This window comes from Anabrus simplex, chromosome 3, assembly GCF_040414725.1.
Source record: "Anabrus simplex isolate iqAnaSimp1 chromosome 3, ASM4041472v1, whole genome shotgun sequence".
NCBI classification, from domain to species: domain Eukaryota; kingdom Metazoa; phylum Arthropoda; class Insecta; order Orthoptera; family Tettigoniidae; genus Anabrus; species Anabrus simplex.
In genome coordinates this window covers 157819102-157843175 of record NC_090267.1, presented here as the reverse complement: position 1 = coordinate 157843175, position 24074 = coordinate 157819102, and the positions used below count along the sequence as shown (strand labels likewise).

Here is a 24074-nt window from a genome sequence, read left to right as displayed (position 1 = left end):
TTCGCTCAAAGCATAGAGATGGTGGTTTATAGCCAGTGAGTTTGCGTTTGAAGGCTCTGTAGTACTCTCTGCTTTCATTCTTCCTAAATTTTTGTTCTATCTTTTCAATGAGAGATTTTTCGTATTTACGTTTCTCAGTTCTGAACACCCTAGCTGCTTGGGCACGTTGGGTTTTGTAGGTTTCCCAATCATTTTCTGATTTCGTAGAGTAGTACTGTTTCCACGCATTGAGTCTTTCTTGGAGGACTGATTCGCAGGTACCATTCCACCAGACATGCTTTTTGCTTCTCTTGATTTCTGCAACGTCTTTGGCAGCCTCAACAAGGAGACTTTTGGCGTTGTTAAAGTCAGTGTCATTTGGTCTAGCCTTCTCCTGGAACTCCTCGACCCTTTGCTGAAGTTTATCATTGTCGAAGGGTGTGATCTGTTTGGTTGTCTTCCTTGTGTTTGCGGGAATTGGTTTGAATTTGATAAGAGACATATAATGATCTGAGGCCACATTGATGCCTTTCTTTACCTTGACATTCATAATCTCAGGGCTGTTTCACCTGGAGATTTCAACATGATCAATTTGGAACTCTCCGAGAGCTTGTACGGGAGAACGCCAAGTCATTTGCTTTCTGGGTAGATGGCGAAAGTGGGTCGACATGACCTGCAGGTTGTGATTTTCGCAAATGGACACCAGTCTTTTGCCGTTGGGATTGGTTCCTTTGTGAGCAGGGTAATTTCCTATAACTTTCTTGTACTTCTGCTCACGACCTAGTTGGGCATTGAAGTCACCCAAAAGAAGCTTGACATGGTGTTTGGGGATTTTGTTTAATTTTTCATCCAGTAGGTCCCAGAAATTATCAACTTCGTCTGGATCAGACTTGTTCTTATCGTTTGTAGGAGCATGTGCGTTAACTACGGCGTAGGTTTTGTTCGCGCATTTAATTGTGAGTATAGACAATCTGTCATTCACAGGTTCGAAATTTGCAACCGATTTAAGGATCTTGGTTCTAACAGCAAACGCGGTTCCAAGCATCACAGCTCCGTTGAGGATTCCTCTTTGCGCTTTGCTCTTGAAAAATCGGTAGCCTTCGGATTCAAAAATCTCTTCATCTGGGTACCTTGTTTCCTGTAGGGCCATTATGGATATCTGATTTTCGTGAAGAGCTTTGGTGACGGTTTTCCGCTTGCCAGTTTGTGTAAGTGAATTTATGTTGAATGTTGCTAGAAAGGTTTTAGATTTTGGCCTGAGTTTTTGACTCTTCCGGGTACACCGAGACGCTCCGACTCGTCTCTTGCATGATGTCGAGTCTCCCCCAGAATCCGAACGAGACTCGTGCGCCGTGGCGTTCACGACGAGGGATTTATCCGAAGATTTACCCCCTGGGGTATGTTTCTTGAAATGTTGTGCCATCATGCTTTTTGACTTGACTTTGCTTTGGACGGGTACCCATCCTTTTACAACTAGGGTTGTTAGCCCTAGAGGTTGCCTCAAGATGTTTTCTGGCTTCTGGTCATTTACCAGTCTTCGCCGTAACCCTGGCAAGGGACCAGTTTTTTTCACGGTGGTATTTTATTTCCCTACTACCCTCTGACTCTGCTGGCGGCAGAGCCATCGAACTTCCCCAATTCCAATGGAACGCGCCCGATGGAGGTAACCGGTAAATCCCCACACGGGTATATTAAATATATATTTATAGTTTACTGAAACACGGTTGGCAAATCCGTCCCTCCGTTATAGGACTGATTTGTTTCATTTTCGGTTTTTTCTCCCCAGAATTACCTGCAGGTGAATTAGGAGGCATTGGTAGGTCTCTGGGTATAGCCAACTTTGAGTAATCCTAAAATCAGGTCATTAAACGATCACTCCAATAATTGCAAGCGAAGGCTTACCCTAAACCGCAATACATTCTGAACTTAACAGGTTGCTAAGCGACTAACATTCATTAATATTCTGATACTAGCATGCACCCGCGGCTCCACCCGCGTTTATTATTTCAGCCGTTAGATGTTTTAAACTATTTATTTAAAAGCAAAATAAAACATTATATTTTATTAACACACATCGTTTTTACATAAGTAAATTGAATGAAATACAGTACTTTTATTTTTAAAATTTGTGCCCGTGACTTCGAAAGCGTTGAATTTCTTTTTTGACTTATAAAGTTTCCTTGTCAACTTTTGAAGTTTTTTTTTTTTTTTTGCTTTTCGTATTAATCTAATTGGAAAATCTCTTTATATGTAATGTTTGGTGTACGATTTCCTTCGGCTATTTTAACTTTAAAGCTTCCTTGTCATCCTTTTAAATAGTTTGAAATTTTTTTGGCGTTTCGTATTAATTTCACTGAAAAATCTCCTTATCTACTGTACAATGTTTGGGGTACTTATCAGAAGCCTATTTATGAGGCACAGTCTGATAACTGCATACGGGTGATAAAACTGCATACACCCCAGCATCAGTGGGTAGGGTCCGACACATCCCACTCTGACGAGTCTAGTGTCAGACCTAAGACGAAATGCTGGTTAATAGAGCAAACGCCTGAAAAGCCATACGTCTGATTTTTGATATGCTCTATTGGTGGAAAAGTATCTAATTCCCTCCATGGGAATTAAGAATTTCCATTTGGAATTGCTAGGCGGGCATTAATTCCATTGTGGAGTTTTATCTCCCGTATGCAGTTATCAGCCTGTGCCTCATAAATACGCTTCTGATAAGTTCACCTGCATACACCCCAGCATCAGTGGGTAGGGTCCGACACATCTCACTCTGACGAGTCTAGTGTCAGACCTAAGACGAAATGCTGGTTAATAGAGCAAACGCCTGAAAAGCCATACATGTGATTGGGCTAAAACGGCAACGACAGTGGCATCCCTCGCTCGTTTACATGCGACGTATAGCTGTCTATGGGTAAAGCAACCATTAGTTAAATCTATGCCAGCTTTGCTCAACGTTTGCCCTTGTTGATTGTCACAGCAAAGCTGATACTGATAGGAAATTGCAGTCTTTTGAAATCAAAGGGAAAATTCTACGGCATGATGGGAATCCGTGGTATAAATACCGTCTCACCTTTTCTGCATCCGAATATTATACGACCTTCTATAACGTTTCTTTGCAATGACACTCCTCAAAATCTAGTACCATTGCAAAGTTTCGGTAGGTTTAAATTACGGAGTAGTATGACGGGCACGCCAATCTTAAGTTCTAGTTTGTGAGGGGGTAGACCAGACACAATTGTACTGTTTAAAAATTCTGTTGGATAATTAACAGCTTCATCCGGATTGCAAACTCTATTGATGGATGGGTATGTTCGTGATTCTCAAGGAAGCTTATCTAAAATGCGCTGATTAAGTGCAGTAATTTAGTCATTCATTGGTGATAAAAGTGATCTTTTATATAACCACGAATCTTCTTTTATATTGAGATTGTCAACATCATCGTAAATACTATTTATTAAAGTTTCAATGTCTGCTACAACCTGACAAAGACCGGTAGGTAGTTCTATATCATGAGTATAATTCACTTCTGGAGACACTTCCTCTCTCCAATATCAAGGATAATTTTGTTAAATGTTGAATCAGCTGAATTTTCTCTCATGTTTAATTTTAAAGAACATTTTTACAATGTCTCCAAAGTACAGAACGTTTTAAACAGGCGTTAATTTCATCCGCTCGCGTACCTTTAATGACAGTTGGTAATATTTGTCTAAAATCTCCAGCGAATAAAAATGTTACTCCTCCAAATAATAGAGTATTACTTCTTAGGTCTTGCATTGTTCTGTTCACGGGTTCGATTGAAATTTTGTTTGCCATAGTGCATTCGTCCGACACTACAAAGACACACTCTTGTAATATTTTGGCTTTATGAATATTTTTCGATAAACTGCAGACTAGATTTTCCGTACGCTCTAATTCTATTGGTATTTTAAACATGGAATGTGCTGTTTTCACCCAGGAAGTAAAGTTGAAGCTATTTCCGAAGATGTGACTGCTACTGCAATCGTTTTTTCTGAACGTATTTTGGCCAGTAAAATATTTATCGAAAATGTCTTGCCAGTACCACCTGGACCTTCAAAAAATATACACCACCAGCGTTAGCAGCATTCACACTGTCAATGAGGAGTCGGAAAACTTGATTTTGTTCGTTGTTTAATCTTGGATCATTCTGATTTATCGTATATTGAAGTTCAACTGGATCAAAATTTGTGTATTCAATCTATTCTCTGTTCAAATTATTAACAATCTCATCGGTCGCTTGTGGAGATGGTAAACCATAATGAGGTAGAGTATTGCCGACTATGGAAAGAAGAATGTCTTGTAACGCAAACAGAGCACAATTAGTAAGGTTTTGTAAATGAGCATTTATGTCTGCATCTGGGTAATGTCGTTGGAGGTCTCCTGCATATGAAAAGATCCTTAAATTTGTTCCATAATTCTGAAGGATTAGAAACATTGCAGAATACCAATAAAATGGCAAATAGCTCTTGCAATTGAGATGTGCTGCTGCTTATACTGGCATCTGTTAATGTGTTGCACCAGTGATTATCGCCTTCTAATAAATCAAGTGCAAGTCACGCTGCTTGATATGAAGGTTGTAAAATACCATTCACGCTTTTGAGACTTTCGAAAGAAGTTGGTCCCTTGAAAACATTTAATAACATCCTTACATGATAACATTCCCGATTATTAGGATGAATTGTATAAATTCTACCAAGAGTATGCTCCTGAAATATACCGGGTTGATCCTCCACAGGAGTACCTCGGCGTCTCCGTTTGAATGTGCTATTTTCTTAAATTAATGTGTAATAATCTGGTAGGTCTTAATACAATAAAATGGCTGCGAATTCGTCGTTAGGGCACAGATCGGAAAACGCCATCTATGTGGTATTCTTCGGATTCTCTACCACTCCACGGACATTGTTTGGATCAACATAAATTCTCAGACCATTTTTTCAATGGATATCCAGATGTGTTACTGCGGGGGAACGTTCGTGAATCGAAAATGACGATATGCGCCAGATTGCTCCGCAAGTACTAACATATCTTGCATTTTGATATGATGTAATTTTACACTGCTTCAAAGTTAAACGTTGACGTGTGCTCTAAAAGTGCGCGACAGTACCGGGGCAAATGGAACAATACAGCGATTATCGATATCAATAGAGTTAGTTTGTGATCGAATTGTCGTTCGTATACCACCGTTTTGAGGTGAAAGACGTCTGTAAAATGGGTAACCATTCTCACCTGTAACATTTCTGTACCGAAAGATTAACGAAATATTTTACTACACATACCGTTATTCATACACGGAGATTGAGGATTGTAACGGCCATATGGGCCATGCACCATGTGGGTTTTTACAGCATCAAGTAGTTCTGGATCAAATTCTTGGTACAGTAATTCTGCTCGAATTACATTATCTATTTGATGTGGTCTTATTTTCGTTTCTAACCATATCAAAACGTGGGCATGGGGCAAACCACGCTTCTTTTTTTCTACACTATACATAAAACAGCGAATGGAACCGTAAATGTTTCCTTTCATCAGGAGATCCATCATTATTTTCAGTTTTTGTTTAAAAACTCTTGCTACAACATCATGCCGATCAGAAGCCAACTGCCCAGTAAAAAGTTCGATTGTAATTTCATCCCGTTCAGGGTTGGTCGTGAACGTTATGAAAATATCGGGACGTCCATATTTCCTGATATAACAAAACGCATCCTCTGTGTGTTGGTGCATATATTTAGGTCCTCCCGTAAACGATAAAGGTAAACAACTAACTGGCTCAAGTCTACATTTTCATTATGATTGCGTCTTGAAGGTGGATATAGTTGTCAACTCGAAGCTTTATTTGATTAGCTCGTATAAAAATGAGTCTCTCTGTTTAGATTTTGGCGTATACGTCAAGTATGTATTGTTTAAAGAATTGTTTGTAATAATGCAAATGATTGTACTCATTCTCTCTAATCATTAATCGGTAACAATATTTTTGCACTGAGGAAACTTTTTTTGAATATTTGGTTGGCCTGTGTTTGGGTTGATTTGATAGACCGAAAAGTTATATCTGTCTTCCCCATAAACAAACATTAGAGGATATTGTAAGACATCATAAGATCTGTGAGTTTTGGCGATTCTGTGCAATCTATTGTGATGTCTGCGAAGCGAAGTACTCTGTCCTGTTTATGACAATCTTGATTTACCTGTAACACAGATACTTCGTTTGTTGTCGGTTCGTTATGGTGATCTCTGTGCTTTGTTGAAAGTCGCCGATCAGCATTCATAACTATTTATAGCCATTTTTGTTTGAATTTGGTGTGAAAGATTGAAGAGCAGTTTTGAAATCACGGATGTAACTGTTCATTTCAATAAGCATACTTTGAAAGCTTTCTACTCACGAAGTGTTTAGATTTGGATAACATTGTAATCTTGCGTCCCTTTGTAGCACATAATCGCTAATGAAATATGCTTGTAAAATGATTCTCTCGCATTATCTACTGGAAGAAGGGAACCGATTAAATGATACGCCTACCCCTGTATTTTAAACGTGGGCATATAATTCCCATCATGAACTTCTTTTGCTCCGAGAGAAGTCATTTGAAAAGCCGCGTTATAACGTCTAATATTATTCATGAAATGTTGAGATTGATCATGCTCGCCACATAACAAAGACTTAAATGGCTCACGTGGCTGTTGAATAGAGTCCCAGCGCACTTCGCAGACGAGGAACAAAGTCCTTTTGACTCATCGTTCCACCTTAAAGTTTTACAGTAAATACAATAAACCTACATAGCGCCTATCTCTGATGCTGTACAGTAATTTATTTGGGCATCATAATTGAATCCACTGTCATGTTTTTCTTGCCATGCAATATTACGTCTATTAGTTCTTCTTCTTTAGGGGCTGCCTGGCCGAGACGGTAAAGGCGTGCTCGGTTCACCCGGAAGGAAGTGGGTTCGAATCCCCGTCAGGAAGTCGTACAATTTAAGAAATGAGATTTCCACTTCCGGAGGTGAACATGGCTGTGAGGTCCACTCAGCCTACACCAAAATGAGTACCAGGTTAATTCCTGGGGGCAAAGGCGGCTGGGCGTAGAGCTAACCACTCTACCCCATCAAGTGCCGAAGTTAACGATAGTGGAAGCCTTTACCTTCCATCCCTCCAAGGGCCTTCATGGCCTGTACAGAGATGACTTTGTTTTTAGTTCTCCTTCTTTGATCATTATTCAGTCGTTGTCGCCGGTTCTCTTCACTTTCAATATCCCGCATAGCACTTGTTTTCCTGGCTGTAACCAGACGATCAGCATTTGTTTCTGACTGACGAATGGTACTCACACTTTTACGGAGCTGTGATAAGCGCTTGATTTTCTGTCCTAATGACTTATGATATCGATCACATTGTTCAGTAACACGGATTTCATGTTGTTCTTGACTTTCAAATTCACGTCGATTTTGTTGATGATGACAATCACTTTCCAATCGTTGATCTCTAGAATAATCTGTTTCTAGATATCGCAACACAGAGTGTTGAATACTTTCATCTTCTAAACGCTGCTCTCTAGAAACGTCTAATTCTAGGCTTCCCGAGACAGCGTGTCGAATACGATCGTTTTCTATACGCTGTTCTGTAGGCCTTAGAGATTTAATGACGGGTTCTATCTAACTGTAATCGTTCGTTCCTCTCAGAACTACTTTCATTCGACCTAGACGTGTATTGCCTCAATCTACAATTTTTAAGACGAGTTTCTCTACTCTGTTGAGATTCATTTTCACGTCGCAATCTTTGACCTTTGGCCTTTCTCGTGTTTCTAGAGAGATTCGATTTTCTTTTAGGCATGACTTATACTTTAACTACTCAATACGAACGAACACAAACACGGCGCGCGTTGAGACTCAACCACCCGCAATAGCCCGCTCGTGCGTACTGAGCCACCGCGACAGCCAGCCTTTGTGATATTAAACCGTTGGAGGAGGGAGCGATGGGAGGCGCCTTTCGATGCGGCGAAGGGGAACGCACCGTACTGATCATTGCTCCTTTAGTTTATTATTATATTTACGCAGACCACCAAGATGGCTCCCAGCAGTAGGCCAAGATCTGCTGCCTTAGAAACGCCTTAATGGAAGAGTGGAGTTATGTATCTAGATAGTAGCATCTATGGAAACCAAGAAAATTTAGTGACTGGGTGGTTGTTAGGGCAAGGTTAGCAACCAAAATACACTCTTTTAAGTTATCTATGGAACAACTGCAGCAAAATGCAATATGGAGGCACTTAGGGCAATAAAATTAAACGAAAATATGCCCTCAAATCAGTTAAAGTAAGTTGTAGACTCTGTGTACTCACACAATCACCACAGATGAGTTTCTCTCTCTTTAATTAAAAAAATCAGATACATACATGTAAAGGGACCAGGTTTAGGTCCTGGGACATGCAGATCTATATGTGAGATCAAACAAAAACCACCATATAAATGCACAAATACTACCTGATACCCACTAACACTACACAGAACACGATAAAAGATGTTAAGATCGCGGAGCTCCACTAAACCTGATCTCTTCCAGTGAGTCTATACTTTGATCTTAGCGAAGAGGCCGAGAAGTATTTACAGTATAATTTTTCCAGATAGTTTGTCAAGGTGTTCTGTTTTTATGAACATGCGTGTGGTTTCAGTTGGGAATAATGTAACTATTGATAGGGTTGTTGATGCTGAATAATGATGAACTGCCTTTATACAGTACTTGTTGTACTTTGCCCGTAACAATCTTGCTTTATTGCAACAATACTTAGTCTAAAAAGTCTTCGTTACAGTGAAGTAGATACTTCAGGTAAATAATGCCAGTTTTCCATTTTCTGTAGTAACTAAAATAAAGGAATAATCTCCACTTCAATATGTATTAAATTTTAGAAATGTAATACTTTTATTCAGTTTTTTGTGCCTCCTTAAAACGTTTGTGACTTGGAACTGTTTCTTATTTCTTGCACTGGACACTTCAATTGTATTGCGTTTCTTTATCATAATCTGTATTTGGCATATAATCCTCTGACCGCTGGGTACCCCATTGGTAGATTTTATTGTACAGTATGTATAGTTTATACGATCTTAGAAAGTGCTATTTCTTAAGTAAATTTCACTCCGTGTAGACGTGACAATATGTGGATCATTATTTTAATACTGTCAATTGTTAGTTAATAGCCGTTTTCTTAGGCATCTACTAGTGTTTTATAAATTAATATTGTTTGTTCGACAGAATGAGGAACCTAAAGTTTATTTGAAAACATCGACATTGAAAAGCATGACAATTGGTTAGCAGCGCTATTTCGGATAAGTGCTGAATCGAATACTAAAAGGTGGTTTGTTAGGGATGAATTCAAAGTCACAGGGGTTTAAATCAGGGTAGCGAAGTGGATGATAGGGCACTGTTAAGTTATATCGATCGAACAACTTAGTTTTGGCAACTTGCGCTCCAGTGTTTTCATGCTGAATGATGGATGAGTAAGACAGTAAATTCATGGAACACAAGACAACTCCAGCGGAAGACAAACAACTAGCAATATTAGTTGTAATTCTCCCCACAGTGTGCCACTGTTTCAGTATGAGATACTGTATATTGTATTTCGTAAGAGAATTGCTTAACATGTTAGAACGGAAATTGATATTCAAAGACATTCCTCTAATGAAAAAAGGAAACGTGTGCCAGGTAAATTCGTTTCGAAAGAGAAGATTGCCAGGTTGGTTAAGCTCTACGGATTAAACTGGAAAGAAGTAGAGATACTTTAACGGTATAAAGAGGAGATAATAAGAGAGCACAGCCTGCGATTACATGGAAGTAAGGCATAGTGACGAAGAGGTCTTGGTCGAATGATTTGAACTATGTTATTGTGTTTAATGGGTTTAACAGATTGAATAACATGATTTACGTTATATTTCTATTAATATAAAAGCATACAACTCTCAAAATGGAACATCTCTAACGCGCTTCTAGCACCACCACCATGGACCAAAATGCAGGTCTGTGCGATAAACTCATATGAAATATATGTTAAGAGAATTGAGAGTGTTCCGCATTAAGATAGTATGAATGATCTTAAAGAAATTTCGAGTCACTCGAGCGACATGAGTGTAGGTGATCGAATACCTGAAGGTATTATGCATATTATGACGTAAATACACTTAAGAAAATGGAAATTGCAACATCATGAAGGCATTGGTCGTTTGTGTTCATTTTCAAGGTATGGAACGATACCATGTAGGTATGTAAACGATCAAAGTTTCAAACCCATTGGATTGTTGCTACAGGTCTCCCCACGTGATTGGTCACGGAGGAATCAACTCCAGTATACGGACTCGACAGAGAAGCTCCCCACGACATCACAACCTTAGAATGGCCCGCCAGATCCCCGGACCTCAGTCCTATTGAGCATGTGTGGGACATGATGGGTCGACAACTGGCCAACCGTCCTCAGCCACCCACAACTCTGGAACACCTGACCCGTGCAGTGCAGCAAGGATGGGCCACAATTCCTCAGGAAGCGATCCAGGGCCATATTGACTCCACGCCTCGACGAATTCATCAATATATTGCAGCTCGTGGTGGGCACATCCTGTATTGTTTGTTGCCCAAACTTGCGGTCAAAGGGACCTGAAAGTGTAATCATTGAATAACAACCGAACACTCGTCCTGCATGTTCAATTGCAGCAATGTAGCACCACTCTTTCTGGGTGTTGCAATTTCCATTTTCTTTAGTGTACGTCTTATAAATCTAGATTCCAGTCTGAAAAATTGAGAGAGATGAAAGTACCAAAGATGTTAAAACGTTATCAAATATAAACCACACTCAGTACAGTCGAGTTCGATACACTGAGAACGGTTCTCGAAAATATTGAACATCACGACGGGAAATCAACGCACTCTTTAATGGTTCGGTTCGGGTGGCCAGTTTAAACCAGAGTATAAACCGATCTAGGGGAAATTAAATATATATAATCTATTCTATCTATTCTATATGTATTATAGATATACAAGGAATGTTTGTTTTATGTCTAGAATGGACTCAAAAATACTAGACCGATTTCACTGAAAATTTCACAATTTGTTCTTATTACTCCTGGGAGGGTTTTACAAGTGGTTTGAATGAAATCCGATGGGTAGTTTTTTATGATGGGTAATTTTATGTAATTAATTTAATTGCAAAACTGCACCAAGATTGGATCGACTTATGGCCAGATTGTCTCTAAGCCACAGCAACTTACGCTATATTATGATAGTCCGGTAATAAATGCTGTATATAGAAGGATGGGAACACGCCGCCATGTTTTATGAAGTACCTTTTGTTGCTAAGAGGTTTCATGACCGTGTCTGTTATTTGGGAATAGCAACCTAACAGGCCGTGATCAACATGTACTTTTATGTCATAGGACCAATTTTGATAGTCTGCTCAGTTTGGAGGATGTATCTATGTAATAGATGTAGAATATCAACAGTGAAATGACACTAGTTATCACCCAATCCTAACAAAGAGCAACTGGGGATTGCCAACGAGCAAAGGCGAGTCTATACCTAAATTATATGCGGCTTTGTACCACATCTCCTCCTAAACTACTAGAGCGATTTCATCCAAACTTGGTACACTTCCGACTTAGTATCAGGAGACAAACCGCGTGGCGGTAAGACACGCCAGGCATAATAAGGAGCGGGGGGCGGGAGGTTGAGATATAAAAATAATATAAAATAATGTCGAATCCATACTTTTCGGGGTCGCTGAGATGAATAGTGACCCTCCAGATTTTTTAAAAGTCCAAGTTCATCCCCCTTTGTGGTGGGAGGCGAGTGGGAGTAAAAATAATCGAAAATAGTGTCGAAACCATAGTTTTCGGGGTCACTGGAACGAATAGTGCCACTCCGAAATTTTTAAAGTCAAAGTGCAGCTCCCTTTGGGGAAGGGGGTTGGGAGGGTGAGTGATATAAAAATAATAGGAAATACTGTCGAATCCATACTTTTTGGGGTCGCTGAGATGAATAGTGACACTCCATATTTTTATAAGTGCAAGTTCAGCCGTCTTTGAGGTGGGGGACGAGGGGATTGAGATATACCGTAAAAATAATCTAAAATAGTGTCGAGTCCATAGTTTTTTGTGGTCGCATAGATTAATAGTGGCACTCCATATTTCTTATAATTCCAGGTTCAGCCCCTTTGTGGTGGGGACGAGGTGAGAGTGAGATATAGAAATAATAGAAAATAGTGTAGAATCCATAGTTTTCGGGGTCACTCAGGTTAATAGTGACTCTCCGAATTTTTATCCCTTAAGGATGAGGCGGGGGGGGGGGAATGTTGAGATATAAAAGTAATCATAAATAGTGTCGAATACTTCGTTTCCGTGATCGCTGAGATGAATAGTGACACTTCGATATTTTTATAAGTCCAAGTGGAAGGGCGTGAGATATAAAAGTAATCGGAAATAGTGTCGAATCCGACATTTTAGTGGTCACTGAGATGAACAGTGACACTCCAGACTATTTTTGGCCCAAGTCGGCCCCTTTCGGCATAGGGGTGACAAAGGGGAAAAATAAAATGACCAAAATGACCGAGATTATTGATGTTGGTGTGTTTTTTCCAGCATAGCTGTTAACTAAATTTGGTGCAAATATTACTTATTATCTGTGAAAAATGCTTTGGGGGCAAGACACACTTAAAAACTCTAGGGGAAGGGGTGAAATACGAACATGAACAAAAAACGACCAATAATAGTCTCGAATCTATTGTTTTTAGGACTACTGGAGTGATTTGAACCAAACTTGGTCACTTACGACTTACTATCAGGAGACAGACTGTGTCGAGGAATGACAACCCAAGCACACCGAGGGGAGGGGGAGGGATAGGTGAGATGGAAAAATAATCGAAAACTGTATCCAATCCATTAATTTCGGGGTTGCTGAGATGAATAGTGAAACTCCAGATTATTTATAAGTCTACGTTCAGCCTCCTTTTGTATAGGGAGTGAGGAAATATGGAAAACAATATTTCCAAAATGACCGAGATAATAGATGAATTTGTGTATGTTCCAGCAAAGCTCCCTACTAAAACTGATACAAGTATGACTCAATATCTGGAAAATAATACCTTGCCTAGGGTAGGGGTGAACCGTAAAAATAACCAAAAATGACCGACATTTGTGTTGAATCCATAGTTTTCGGAATCGCTCAGATGATCTCTGACGCTCTAGATACCGTTTAAGACAGATATTAGTCCCAGTCGGCAGGGAGATGAGAACGGGTGAAGAAAGGAAAATGTCCAAAGTGGCCGAGTTTAAGGTCGTGTGGAACACATATGACTTAATATCTGGAATATATTACTATGGAGTTAGGATATCCACCATAGCACCGCTAGGTGCGGGGTGAATTATAATAAACACAGGGGCGAAACATAAAAGTAATAGACAATGACAAATATTAATGTACAGTCCATAGTTTTCGGGGTCTCTGAGGTGAATAATGACACTCCGCATATCGTTGAAGTCCATGTTCAACCCTCATTGGCATGGAGATAAGAAGGGGTGGAAATGAAAATGTCCGAAATGACCGAAATTACGGATGTATGTGTGTTCGTTCCAGCATAGCCCTCATACAAAATTGGTACCCATATGACGTACTATCTGAAAAAAATAATGTTGAGATAAAACACCCCTAGAATACCTAGGCAATCTGGTGAAATATATATAAAAAAACAAAAATGACTGATAGTAATGTCGAATATATTGTTTACGAGGTCACTGAGTTGAACTTGAGACACTGAATGGTTAAGTCGTACTTCAACCGCAAGCAGTATGGAGGTTGAGAGGGGTGAAAATGAATGTAAAAAGTAACCAAGAATATGGATGTATGTGGATATGTTCCAGAATAGCTCCCAATGAAACTTGGTACACATATAACTTAGGGCCTTCCATCTGGAGAAACCATACTATGGAGATGACAATTCAATCAATCAATCAATCAATCAATCAATCAATCAATACTGATCTGCATTTAGGGCAGTCGCCCAGGTGGCAGATTCCCTATCTGTTGCTTTCCTAGCCCTTTCCGAAATGATTTCAAAGAAATTGGAAATTTATTGAACATCTCCCTTGGTAAGTTATTCCAATCCCTAACTCCCCTTCCTATAAATGAATATTTGCCCCAGTTTGTCCTCTTGAATTCCAACTTTATCTTCATATTGTGATCTTTCCTACTTTTATAAACGCCATTCAAACCTATTCGTCTACTAATGTCATTCCACGCCATCTCTCCGCTGACAGCTCGGAACATACCACTTAGTCGAGCAGCTCTTCTTCTTTCTCTCAATTCTTCCCAACCCAAACATTGCAACATTTTTGTAACGCTACTCTTTTGTCGGAAATCACCCAGAACAAATCGAGCTGCTTTTCTTTGGATTTTTTCCAGTTCTTGAATGAGGTAATCCTGGTGAGGGTCCCATACACTGGAACCATACTCTAGTTGGGGTCTTACCAGAGAAGTGGCACCTTTTTGGAATTGTCACGAGTTGTTATTTCCTCTAATGATCGTTTCCTGAAATTCCACCTGTACCAACCACCACTCGGCGTGGGGAATGGGAGGGGATGAGGTGTGAAAATAATGGGAAATAACCGATATTATTGTCGAATGCATTGTTTATGTATCGCTGAGATGAATTGTGACGCTCTGGATACCGTTTAAGTCCACGTTCAGCCTCCAGTGAGACAGGAGGTTGAAAGGGGCTTACAGGTCAATAGTGTAAAATGATCGAGGTTAGTGTTGAATCCACTGCTTTTGGGGTCACAAGGCTGATTGGTGACAGTCTCAATGAGAGTTGAAATCGTGTACATCATATCAGTTGCACGGAGGTAAACAGGCCTACATACAGTTATTACTTATTATTTTTTGAAAGGATCAGATACTTTCCAGATAATTCGAGCTTCCAAAAAGAAAAAGTTTTACTCGAAAATTAAATAATCTAAAACTTGAAATCAGACATACCTAAATAATTCTAAAACTACATAATAAACCGTAAGATATCAATCACCTTCTCCAAATGGAATTCTATAAAAATACACTTCACACATTACTAACTGGTAATAAAAATCTTAAAGGTAAACATGAAAAAGCTATCCGGGCAACGCCGGGTATTACAGCTAGTGAACTATATAAAAGATGTTATGCCATAATGACTGCGAGGCGAAATTATAGTATTCAGTGCAAATGTTTGACAATGTCGTGGCATGTGATGAATTTGTACAGGTGGAATTTCAGGAAACGATCATTAGAGGAAATAACAACTCGTAACAATCCCAAAAAGGTGCCACTTCTCAATGGCAAACTGCCCTCGTAGAGCCAGCAGTGTGATCTTATTCAATACGAATTAAAACTGAACAAATTAATATTATGATACTAAAATCATACACAGTAGATTGAAACTACTGTCTTTTATTTATTCATTCATTCTTTCTGACACCAATACGTTTGCCAACGGACACAAAATAGCTCGGAACTTCTTAAAAAAAATTGAATTGTTGGTCTCGTAAAAGAAATATCAATACACTCAAGAACATGAACATTTTTTATACTGCCGGGTGGAAATTAAATACTGCGTTTTCCATACAAATGGTCCCGCATTATTGCTACTGAGAATTCTATAATCGTGCCAACGATTCTGTCCAAGCTGTACGAATGTCGTCATTCAACAACATTTCCGGGGATGGTCCGTCTACCACCCAGAAGCGGTCCTCTTACTCGTATGTTCCTGACTCTGTCGGCTCTCTCGAAGTAGGGTATTGCTGGTGCATATATATCCTGCTTTTCTTTACCTACCTCAAGTGGCTGGGGAAAAAAGGCTTCAAATCTTATCGTAGGATAAATGATTTCTGCTCTTTTTGTCTCCGATTGATGGCAATTATACCAATACGACGGTTAGTTCCAATTTCGCTACACATGGACCTCAAGGCTTTCTTCTTTGAGACTGCTCTCGCTAATAAAGATCTCACGATGTTATGATGTTTAATACGCAGTAACTCTCCTTGAGTACAGCTAAAAAGCACATGGGGTAGGGTTTCATACTCACTTCAGTGTCTGCAGTGGCCTGTGCTCGTATTCACGACGTACTCACGTAACAATCTTTAGCCGTGTCAGAGAGTATTGTCTGCTCTTGAATTTAGCTTATACTGAGGATATCGCACAAGTTTAAGTTTAAGGCGTCAGAAAATGGTCAGAATAGGATTTTTCAATTTGGCCCCAACTTGTTGAGAAATCCTTGCCGAGTGTATTACAGGTCACATTCTGGGTGGATCACCTGCGCCTATCTTTCTTGATCATATGTAAACTGATAAAATATTAAATTCTCTTAGTGGTATCTTACGCAATATCTTGCAGCAATTTTATGTACACCCTAGCAAATGTACCCGTGCTTCGCTACGGTATTCTGCATTGTATACGGTTATCGAAGTAAATTACTGTACACGCAAAGAGTATGATTTCTTTAAACTGCATGTCTCTTAGTGTTATTCAGAAACAGCAAGGGGAGGTTCACACGCGTTGTTTCCGATGTAAAGTGCGAGAGATGATAACGGCAAGCACATTTGCCTACTGCCATTCACAATCGAGTATGAAAGTTTTCATTATAATGGCAGGCCCCGTTACCTACTGCGCGGTCACAATCGATTTGGGGAGTTACAATGGCATGCCCCCTTTCCTACTTCCAGACAGATTACAGTTGAGGAGTTTTTATTATAATGGCAGGAACCTTCCTTACTGCCAGTCGAGATTGAGTTGTGCCATTATCATTATAACGACAGGCCCCTTTTCTTAATGTTAGTCACACCGAGTTGCTGAGTTTCCGTTATAATAGTAGGCCACTATGCCTAATGCCAGTCACATTTTAGATGGGTAAATTTGTTCAAAATGGCGGGCACACTTGACTACCCCGAAACGCAATCGGTTAGGAGAGTTTTTTTAACAAAATTGTATTCTCCCTTGACTTCTGCCAGTCAAATCGAGAAGGAAAAACGCAATCGGTTAGGAGAGTTTTTGAACAAAATTGTATTCTCCCTTGACTTCTGCCAGTCAAATCGAAAAGGAAACTATTCATTAAAATTGTAGTCCCTTCTTAATAATGCCAGTTACACAGGAATTGAATATTGATGTGGAGAGTAATGCTTACAATAGCAGACGCCCTCCTACTGAGTGTCATTATCGATTTGTAAAATATTAATTATAATGCCAGACACACCGTTCATACATCGCTACTAATCGACTTCAATGAATATATATTGATCGACATACGAAGTACATGAATGTTTACAATATTGCAAACCTTCTTTTACAGATTAAATGCTGCTAAGCGATACGTCACATCAATAAACGGATTGTACCATAAGACGCCTCATTTAGTGGTCTAAATGGCTGGCCCGATGATATACTCTCCTGTCTCATCTATTCATGGGTAAGATTGAGTTAGGACCGTTATCCCACTTTTGCATACTTACGTGACGGTTACAAACATAGAATTTGGCTCATATATGGATACTGGGTGGACCAAAGTTCGTGTTGAATTAGATGATTCTATCTTTCGTATAAGTGATTCAAAGTATGAATTTACGTGCACAAAGTGCAAAATGTACGTACAATCGAGAAATAGACACAAATTTAACGTATAGGGAATAGAGATACGACAAAACACAAAGGACCAAAGTTGTAGAACACTCCAAATTGAACGGAGATTGGAATACATTCTGTGATACGACTTACTGTTTAGCCACGAAATACCACGAAATGAAGGTCTGCACCGACATTAAAATTGAATCAATATTTTGATACTTTTCGGGGGTGAAAATTAGATATTTAGAGATCTTGCAAGCCTTCCGTCGGTTACAGGCTAAGACATAACATTTTTAACAAATGTCAATATTCTAGCTCGTCTGGCAGATTGTGCCGCAATTTTGCTTTTGGGGAAGTGGTGGTTAAAAAGATGACTTTCAGGAAACTAATGCTAGCAAGTATTCAGATGGTCATTATTACACCTGAAATGTATAACTGTTCGAAAATTTCGCCAAAATAGTCAATGTATAGACACACGGTAGTAACGATTTTATTTATTAGATAAGAAATCTGCTCCACGTAAGTACAACACCTTTTAAGCTATGTCCGCTGGATTTAGCCTGCAAAACTGACCGTTCATTAATCCTCCTATCAAAAAAATACACATGAGAAAAAAATTTGAAATGGATTTCCATCAGGGTTGGTAGATTTCAGGTCAGGTTGGTCTTGTGTATATACTGTTTCGGTTCCCTCTAAACCTCCAGTCCATTCCGGGAATTTGTCATGGTATGGAACTAAAAAATTACCTTTGGACAGGTGGATGATAAATATGAAGTTTGTTTGAAATATCTCCAGGAGTTTTCAGGTTATATGATATACGCTTTGCACCCACCAACTTTTGAGTTACGTCCGGAGGGACATGTACTGAAGATCGGTTCGTTAATGATATCTCCCTTATTAATACTCGTATCGAAATGATGCACATGGGAAAAATGCTTAGAAATTGATTTCCATTAAGGCAGGTATACTTCCATATAATTTGGGGGTGAAAAATGACGGTTTCCGTTTTGTATAAACCTCCAGTCAATTCAGGGATTTTGAAACAATATTGGCCCTATAACCTACCAAAGGACAGGTGGATTCTAAATATGAAGTTTTGTAGGAATATATCCAGTAGTTTTCAAGTTATAAGAACTCTAACAAACAAAAAGAACCAAAGCTAAAAAATATGCAGGTGGTCATTATTACACCTGAAACGAATAACTGAATTAAAATTTCACCATCATAGTCAATGTACAGACACACGTTCGTTACGATTTTATTTATATGGATAGTTTGATATAGGCTTCGCGGAATGAAGAACCGTACAAAAAGCAGTAAGTGAGGCCCAACTCAAAAACACTTTACCCTCTTATATGGAGCGGAGTCAGATTCTCTGATCCTTTTTACGAAATGTTACTGTACTGTGCAAGCCATATCTATCACCATAGCTGTCACTAGAGAATGGCGAAATTCATTGGTCCAGTAGGACGTTTCTTGATAGAAAATGGTGATGGTGGTATCACAGTAGACGTGATAGGTTGGGACCAATTACAGATATGCCAATTCACCGCCATTTTGTACAGTGTAAACACATCTACGTTGATAGAAATATTTTTCACTTTATTTTATAATCTATGGCAGGTATATGCACTACAGCAGCTATGGTAGTTCACACCATGTAATTACTACCGTTAAAGCGTGCAGTAGAGTACTACAAGACTGTAACACAGCAGCGATTTTTTGAAATGAGAACTTTCACTCTCCTCGTGAATACACAGTTATAACGTAGCATTAATGCCAACTAGCGTAGATGAGAAGCAGCAGAAGAAACAGAGCACACCTCAACTAACAATAATAGCCAGTCAGTGTAATGTTATTTCTGATAAGCTTTATGGCCTTAGGATATAGACCATGACATAGACCATCAGTGCTGTGGCGACATAAAACCAATAACAAAAAAAGCAAAGAAAGGAATGTTGAATAGTTCAGAATACTGTATTTTAAGACCGTTAGTACATTATAGCTTATTTATTTTTAACTCATATAACAGTTCTGTTTTTCTCCACTTTGGATATATCGGGACATCATTTCTCCCTCCCTCCTTACATAATTCACTTTCTCTTATTCTTCGACTGATCACCCTTTCATGTTTTACATCTAATTTCGAAGTCATCTTCATTATCTTCCTGATCAAAATGGGATTATAACCTCGCAGCTTTCTACTGTATGAGAACAGTCACGACAACAACCATCTCTATCATCTGTTAACCCGATATCATGATATTTTAAGCAAAATTTCCACGTCAGTTGTACTCAGAGTTGACCTACTTCATAAATAAAGTTTTAATTCCTGAATCCCTTCTTTATTATACCTCAAACTGCAAAAATGTATGAGATATAGATGATAAGAGTATATGATTTCTACCATTGTTATCCTCCCTTTTCAGAATCAATTATTACTACCGAAGATATTTGGACAGTTATGAAAAATAGAATCATCGGTAATATCTCCGTTATTATACATCATTCTGTAAAACCATTATGAAACTCAGAAAGTAAATTTTGAATAAGTTTTATTATTTTTAATGTTTGAATGTCCTTTTGTGGTCCCGTTAATATTACTATGCCACTATACACTAAAAAGAATGTTGCATGTTCTACGGCCTCATCTGCTGTTAGTCTACTCTTCCTGCGCCTGTGCTGCGTGGAACTTTGCGTTTCTGGGGTTGCTACCTAATTTCCTAGACTGTTAACATGGTATTAAATGTGGCTAGTCAGCAGCCAGCCAGCTGGCTACAAAAGAGGGATTCATTTCTTTAGCGAATGTCCTCCATACCCGTGTGAGTGAACTCGTAATCCTCGCGTGTGCTGGCAAGTGGCAAAGCAAGAGATTTCTTCAAAATGTAAAGACTGCCTCGATGACCATCTACTGTGTAAAACGGGGCTTGAAAGTCCAATCCGTTTACCACTTTTTTAATCCTACAAGTTGCTTTACGTCGCACCAACACAGATAGGTCTTATGGGGATGATATGATACAAAAGAGCTAGGAATGGGGAGGATGCGACCGTTGCCTTAAGGTATGAAAGTGAAAAACCACGGAAAACCATCTTCAGGCCTGACAACAGTAAGGTTCGAGCCCACTATCTCCAGAATCAAGCTCACAGCTGAGCGCCCCTAACCGCATAGCCAACTCGCTAGGTCTCCATTTACTCTACCTTTTTATGAATTCCTTAGGGCTTTGCTAGCCATTTTATTGTCAGCTTAGGTTCACACTTTAATTGAGACTGGTTCTCTAAATTCTTGTATTAATTGTTAAACTCTATTTATTCATTTGTCATCGAGTTTATCTAACTGTATCTTGTTAATTAGGGGCTGCCCGGCCGAGGTGGTCAAGGTGTGCTCGGTCTACATGGAAGGACGTGGGTTCGATTTCCCATCAGTAAGTTGAAAAATTTAAGAAACGAGATATCCACTTCTGGAGGTGCACAAGGTCCTGAGGTTCAGTTTACCTTCCACCCCTCTAAGGGCCTTCATGGTCTATACGGAGATGAATTTGCTTTTGTTGTTTTATCTTCTTAATTGATAAAAGTTTGAAAGAATGAAATACGTTATGTAAATAATGGAGTTTTGCTCATTTCACCAACATCTCGTCCAGACCGAGACCCTGCTGTTTCCTTAAACCCACCCTCTTCTGTAAGAAATGAATGCAGTAGGGTATATAGCCTATTGCACACTCTGGCTATACATAAACCTAAATAATATACCGAGTTTAGAGAATTCTCGCGAATCGTTTGCTAGTGATATTGATACAAAGAAAATAAAAGACAGACAAACATTGAATTGCAATTTTTTTTCGAATTTTGTATACTTAATGCGAGATGAATGCAAAGTATGAGACAAAAATAGAAGAATGCATACAAAGTTATACATTTTATTTGCAAAAATAATTTTCATTAAAGCATTATGTTGGGATACCTGCACAGCACTGCCGTGGATTTATCAATCATTCATTGATTTACCATTTGAACTGTAATAAATCTTCATAACACCAACACTCCCCTCATCAGTCATATGCTCCATAATTTTAATAGGAAGAAAGACAAATATCTGGCATGTAAACAAAGACCACAATATTTGATTTCCTGATTTTCTTTACAAATTTTAACAGTTAAAAGCTCCATACCTTAAAACGAATGAAAATGGAGCTCTATTATTATTATCACCTTCAATAATGGAGAAAATGTGCAGTAAATATGTTACACATTGCGTAATACTGCCTCGAATCACGTAGTTATTTCAAATTCTTCCCGTTCTAAACCAAAAATATTAATTCCCTTGGAGTTCCGTGCAAATTTTGCTATGATCAATGGACACGTCTTGTTTCAGGATGAGAAGGCACCTTTACCTGTCATATTCGACCGGGTGGGATGGCCTGCAATTAAATGGATTGTCAACGGCGGAGCTGTATTTGCTTTGTGCACAAGGTATAGTTTCATTTATTTACATTTTAGAACACAATTTCGTGGCAATAGATACAAGCATGAAGAAAATGAGAGTAGAGTATTTAATAATATCGTAAAAACTGTGTTGTTGGATTTAATTTATAACTAACTTAGATTGTGGGCTTACATTGGATGATTGAAAACTATACTTGATTTTAAACGGAAGCAACTGAAATGCACCGAAGCCAAAAATGTTGAAACGATCGAATTATTAACCTATCATTAATTTTTTATGAATCTATTTCAATTACTATAATTACTCGTAGATTAGAAGTCCATGATCACTTCTAATTATGCAATTTTAACAATATCTTACAGCGTACATGTATAATTCTTGTAAAAAAACCTTGCAAAGGATTTCTCCACTGAAACATTACTATTGACCTTGAGAAAATTAAGCAATATTAACCATTTGAAATATAATAAAAATTTCGTGTGGCTATTTCTAGTCGGGTGCAGCCCTTGTAAGGCAGACCCTCCGATGAGGGTGGGCGGCATCTGCCATGTGTAGGTAACTGCGTGTTATTGTGGTGGAGGATAGTGTTATGTGTGGTGTGTGAGTTGCAGGAATGTTGGGGAGAGCACTAACACCCAGCCCCCGAGCCACTGGAGTTAACCAATGAAGGTTAAAATCCCCTACCCGGCCGGGAATCGAACCCCGGACCCTCTGAACCGAAGGCCAGTACGCTGACCGTTCAGCCAACGAGTCGGACGCCATCTATATATATAAAATAAGAGTTTTGTCTGTAGATTGCTCAGAATTTGAAAATAATGGTATTTCTCTATCGGCCATGTCCATAGTAACAAGAAAATGCACTTTTTACTTTTCCGTAATTTCTGTCTGTCTGTCTGTCTGTATGTATGTATGTATGTATGTATGTACACGCATCACGAGAAAACGGTTGAAGAGAATTTAATGAAAATCGGTATGTGAAGTCAGGGGATGAGCCTCTACAATCTAGGCTATAAATCATTTTACTCACGCTGAGTGAAATGGTAGTTTAGGGGAAGACCTAAAATTGAATTCTCAACTATTTACGTTATTAGTGGTCTAATGAAAATCGGTATGTGAAGTCAGGGGATGAGCCTCTACAATCTAGGCTATAAATAATTTTACTCACGCTGAGTGAAATGGTAGTTTAGGCGAAGGCCTAAAATTGAATTCTCAACTATTTATGTTATTAGTGGTCGTATTTTAAAGAAAATGGGTATGCAAAGTTGGGGAATAAATTGCTACAATCTAGGCTATCAATAATTGTATTCACGCTGAGAAAAATGGTAGTTTAGGGGAAGGCCTAAAATATAATTCTCAAATATTGTTGTTATTGGTAGTCCTATCTTGATGAAAATCGGTATGCAAAGTCAGGAAATAAGTCGCTATAGTCTAGGCTGTAAATTATTTTATTCACTCTCAGTTAAATCGTAGTTTAGGGGAAGGCCTAAAATGTAATTCTCAAATATTTCTTATTAGAGGTGTAATCGATGAATGCTACATAACTAGGGTTATATACAGTAGTATTAAATTTCCTATTATTCATGTCTTATACATTGTTACCGTACTGGCTATGATCACAAAGATATTCATGATTTTGGATTTTTGTTACTAAGTCCATATCAGCGCCGAGTAACCAGAAATGGGTAAACAGTATTTAATGAAAATCGGTATGTAAAGTTGGAGAATAAGAAACTACAGTTTATGGTATATTTTACAAATCACGGAGTCGAAAGAAAACTAAATGTGAAGGTCTACAATATAGAAAGCTCATAACATTGATCAACAATAACATTACATTGACCATTGTTTGTCGTGATGTGCTTTGTGTCATCTGTTGCCCCTCATCTCCGGTAGATAGGATTACTGCTGCGTACAGAGTATTTTTTATTTGATTTACGTCGCACCGACATAGATAGGTTTTATGGCGACGAGTGCCTTAGGCCTTAATTAAGGTACAGGCCCAGCATTTGACTGGTGTGAAAGTGGGAAA

The 24074-nt window shown here is 38.8% G+C and overlaps 1 protein-coding gene across 5 annotated transcripts in view; it reads left to right on the top strand.

The window, feature by feature from the left end:
• LOC136867134 (cationic amino acid transporter 2) overlaps nucleotides 1-24074 on the top strand; it is a 289680-nt gene that overhangs the window by 164322 nt on the left and 101284 nt on the right. For all 5 annotated transcript variants that reach the window (XM_068227031.1, XM_068227028.1, XM_068227029.1 and 2 more), the window contains exon 8: nucleotides 21974-22071. In XM_068227031.1, coding sequence (XP_068083132.1) covers nucleotides 21974-22071 — 98 coding nt within the window. The remainder of the gene's footprint in view (nucleotides 1-21973; nucleotides 22072-24074) is intronic.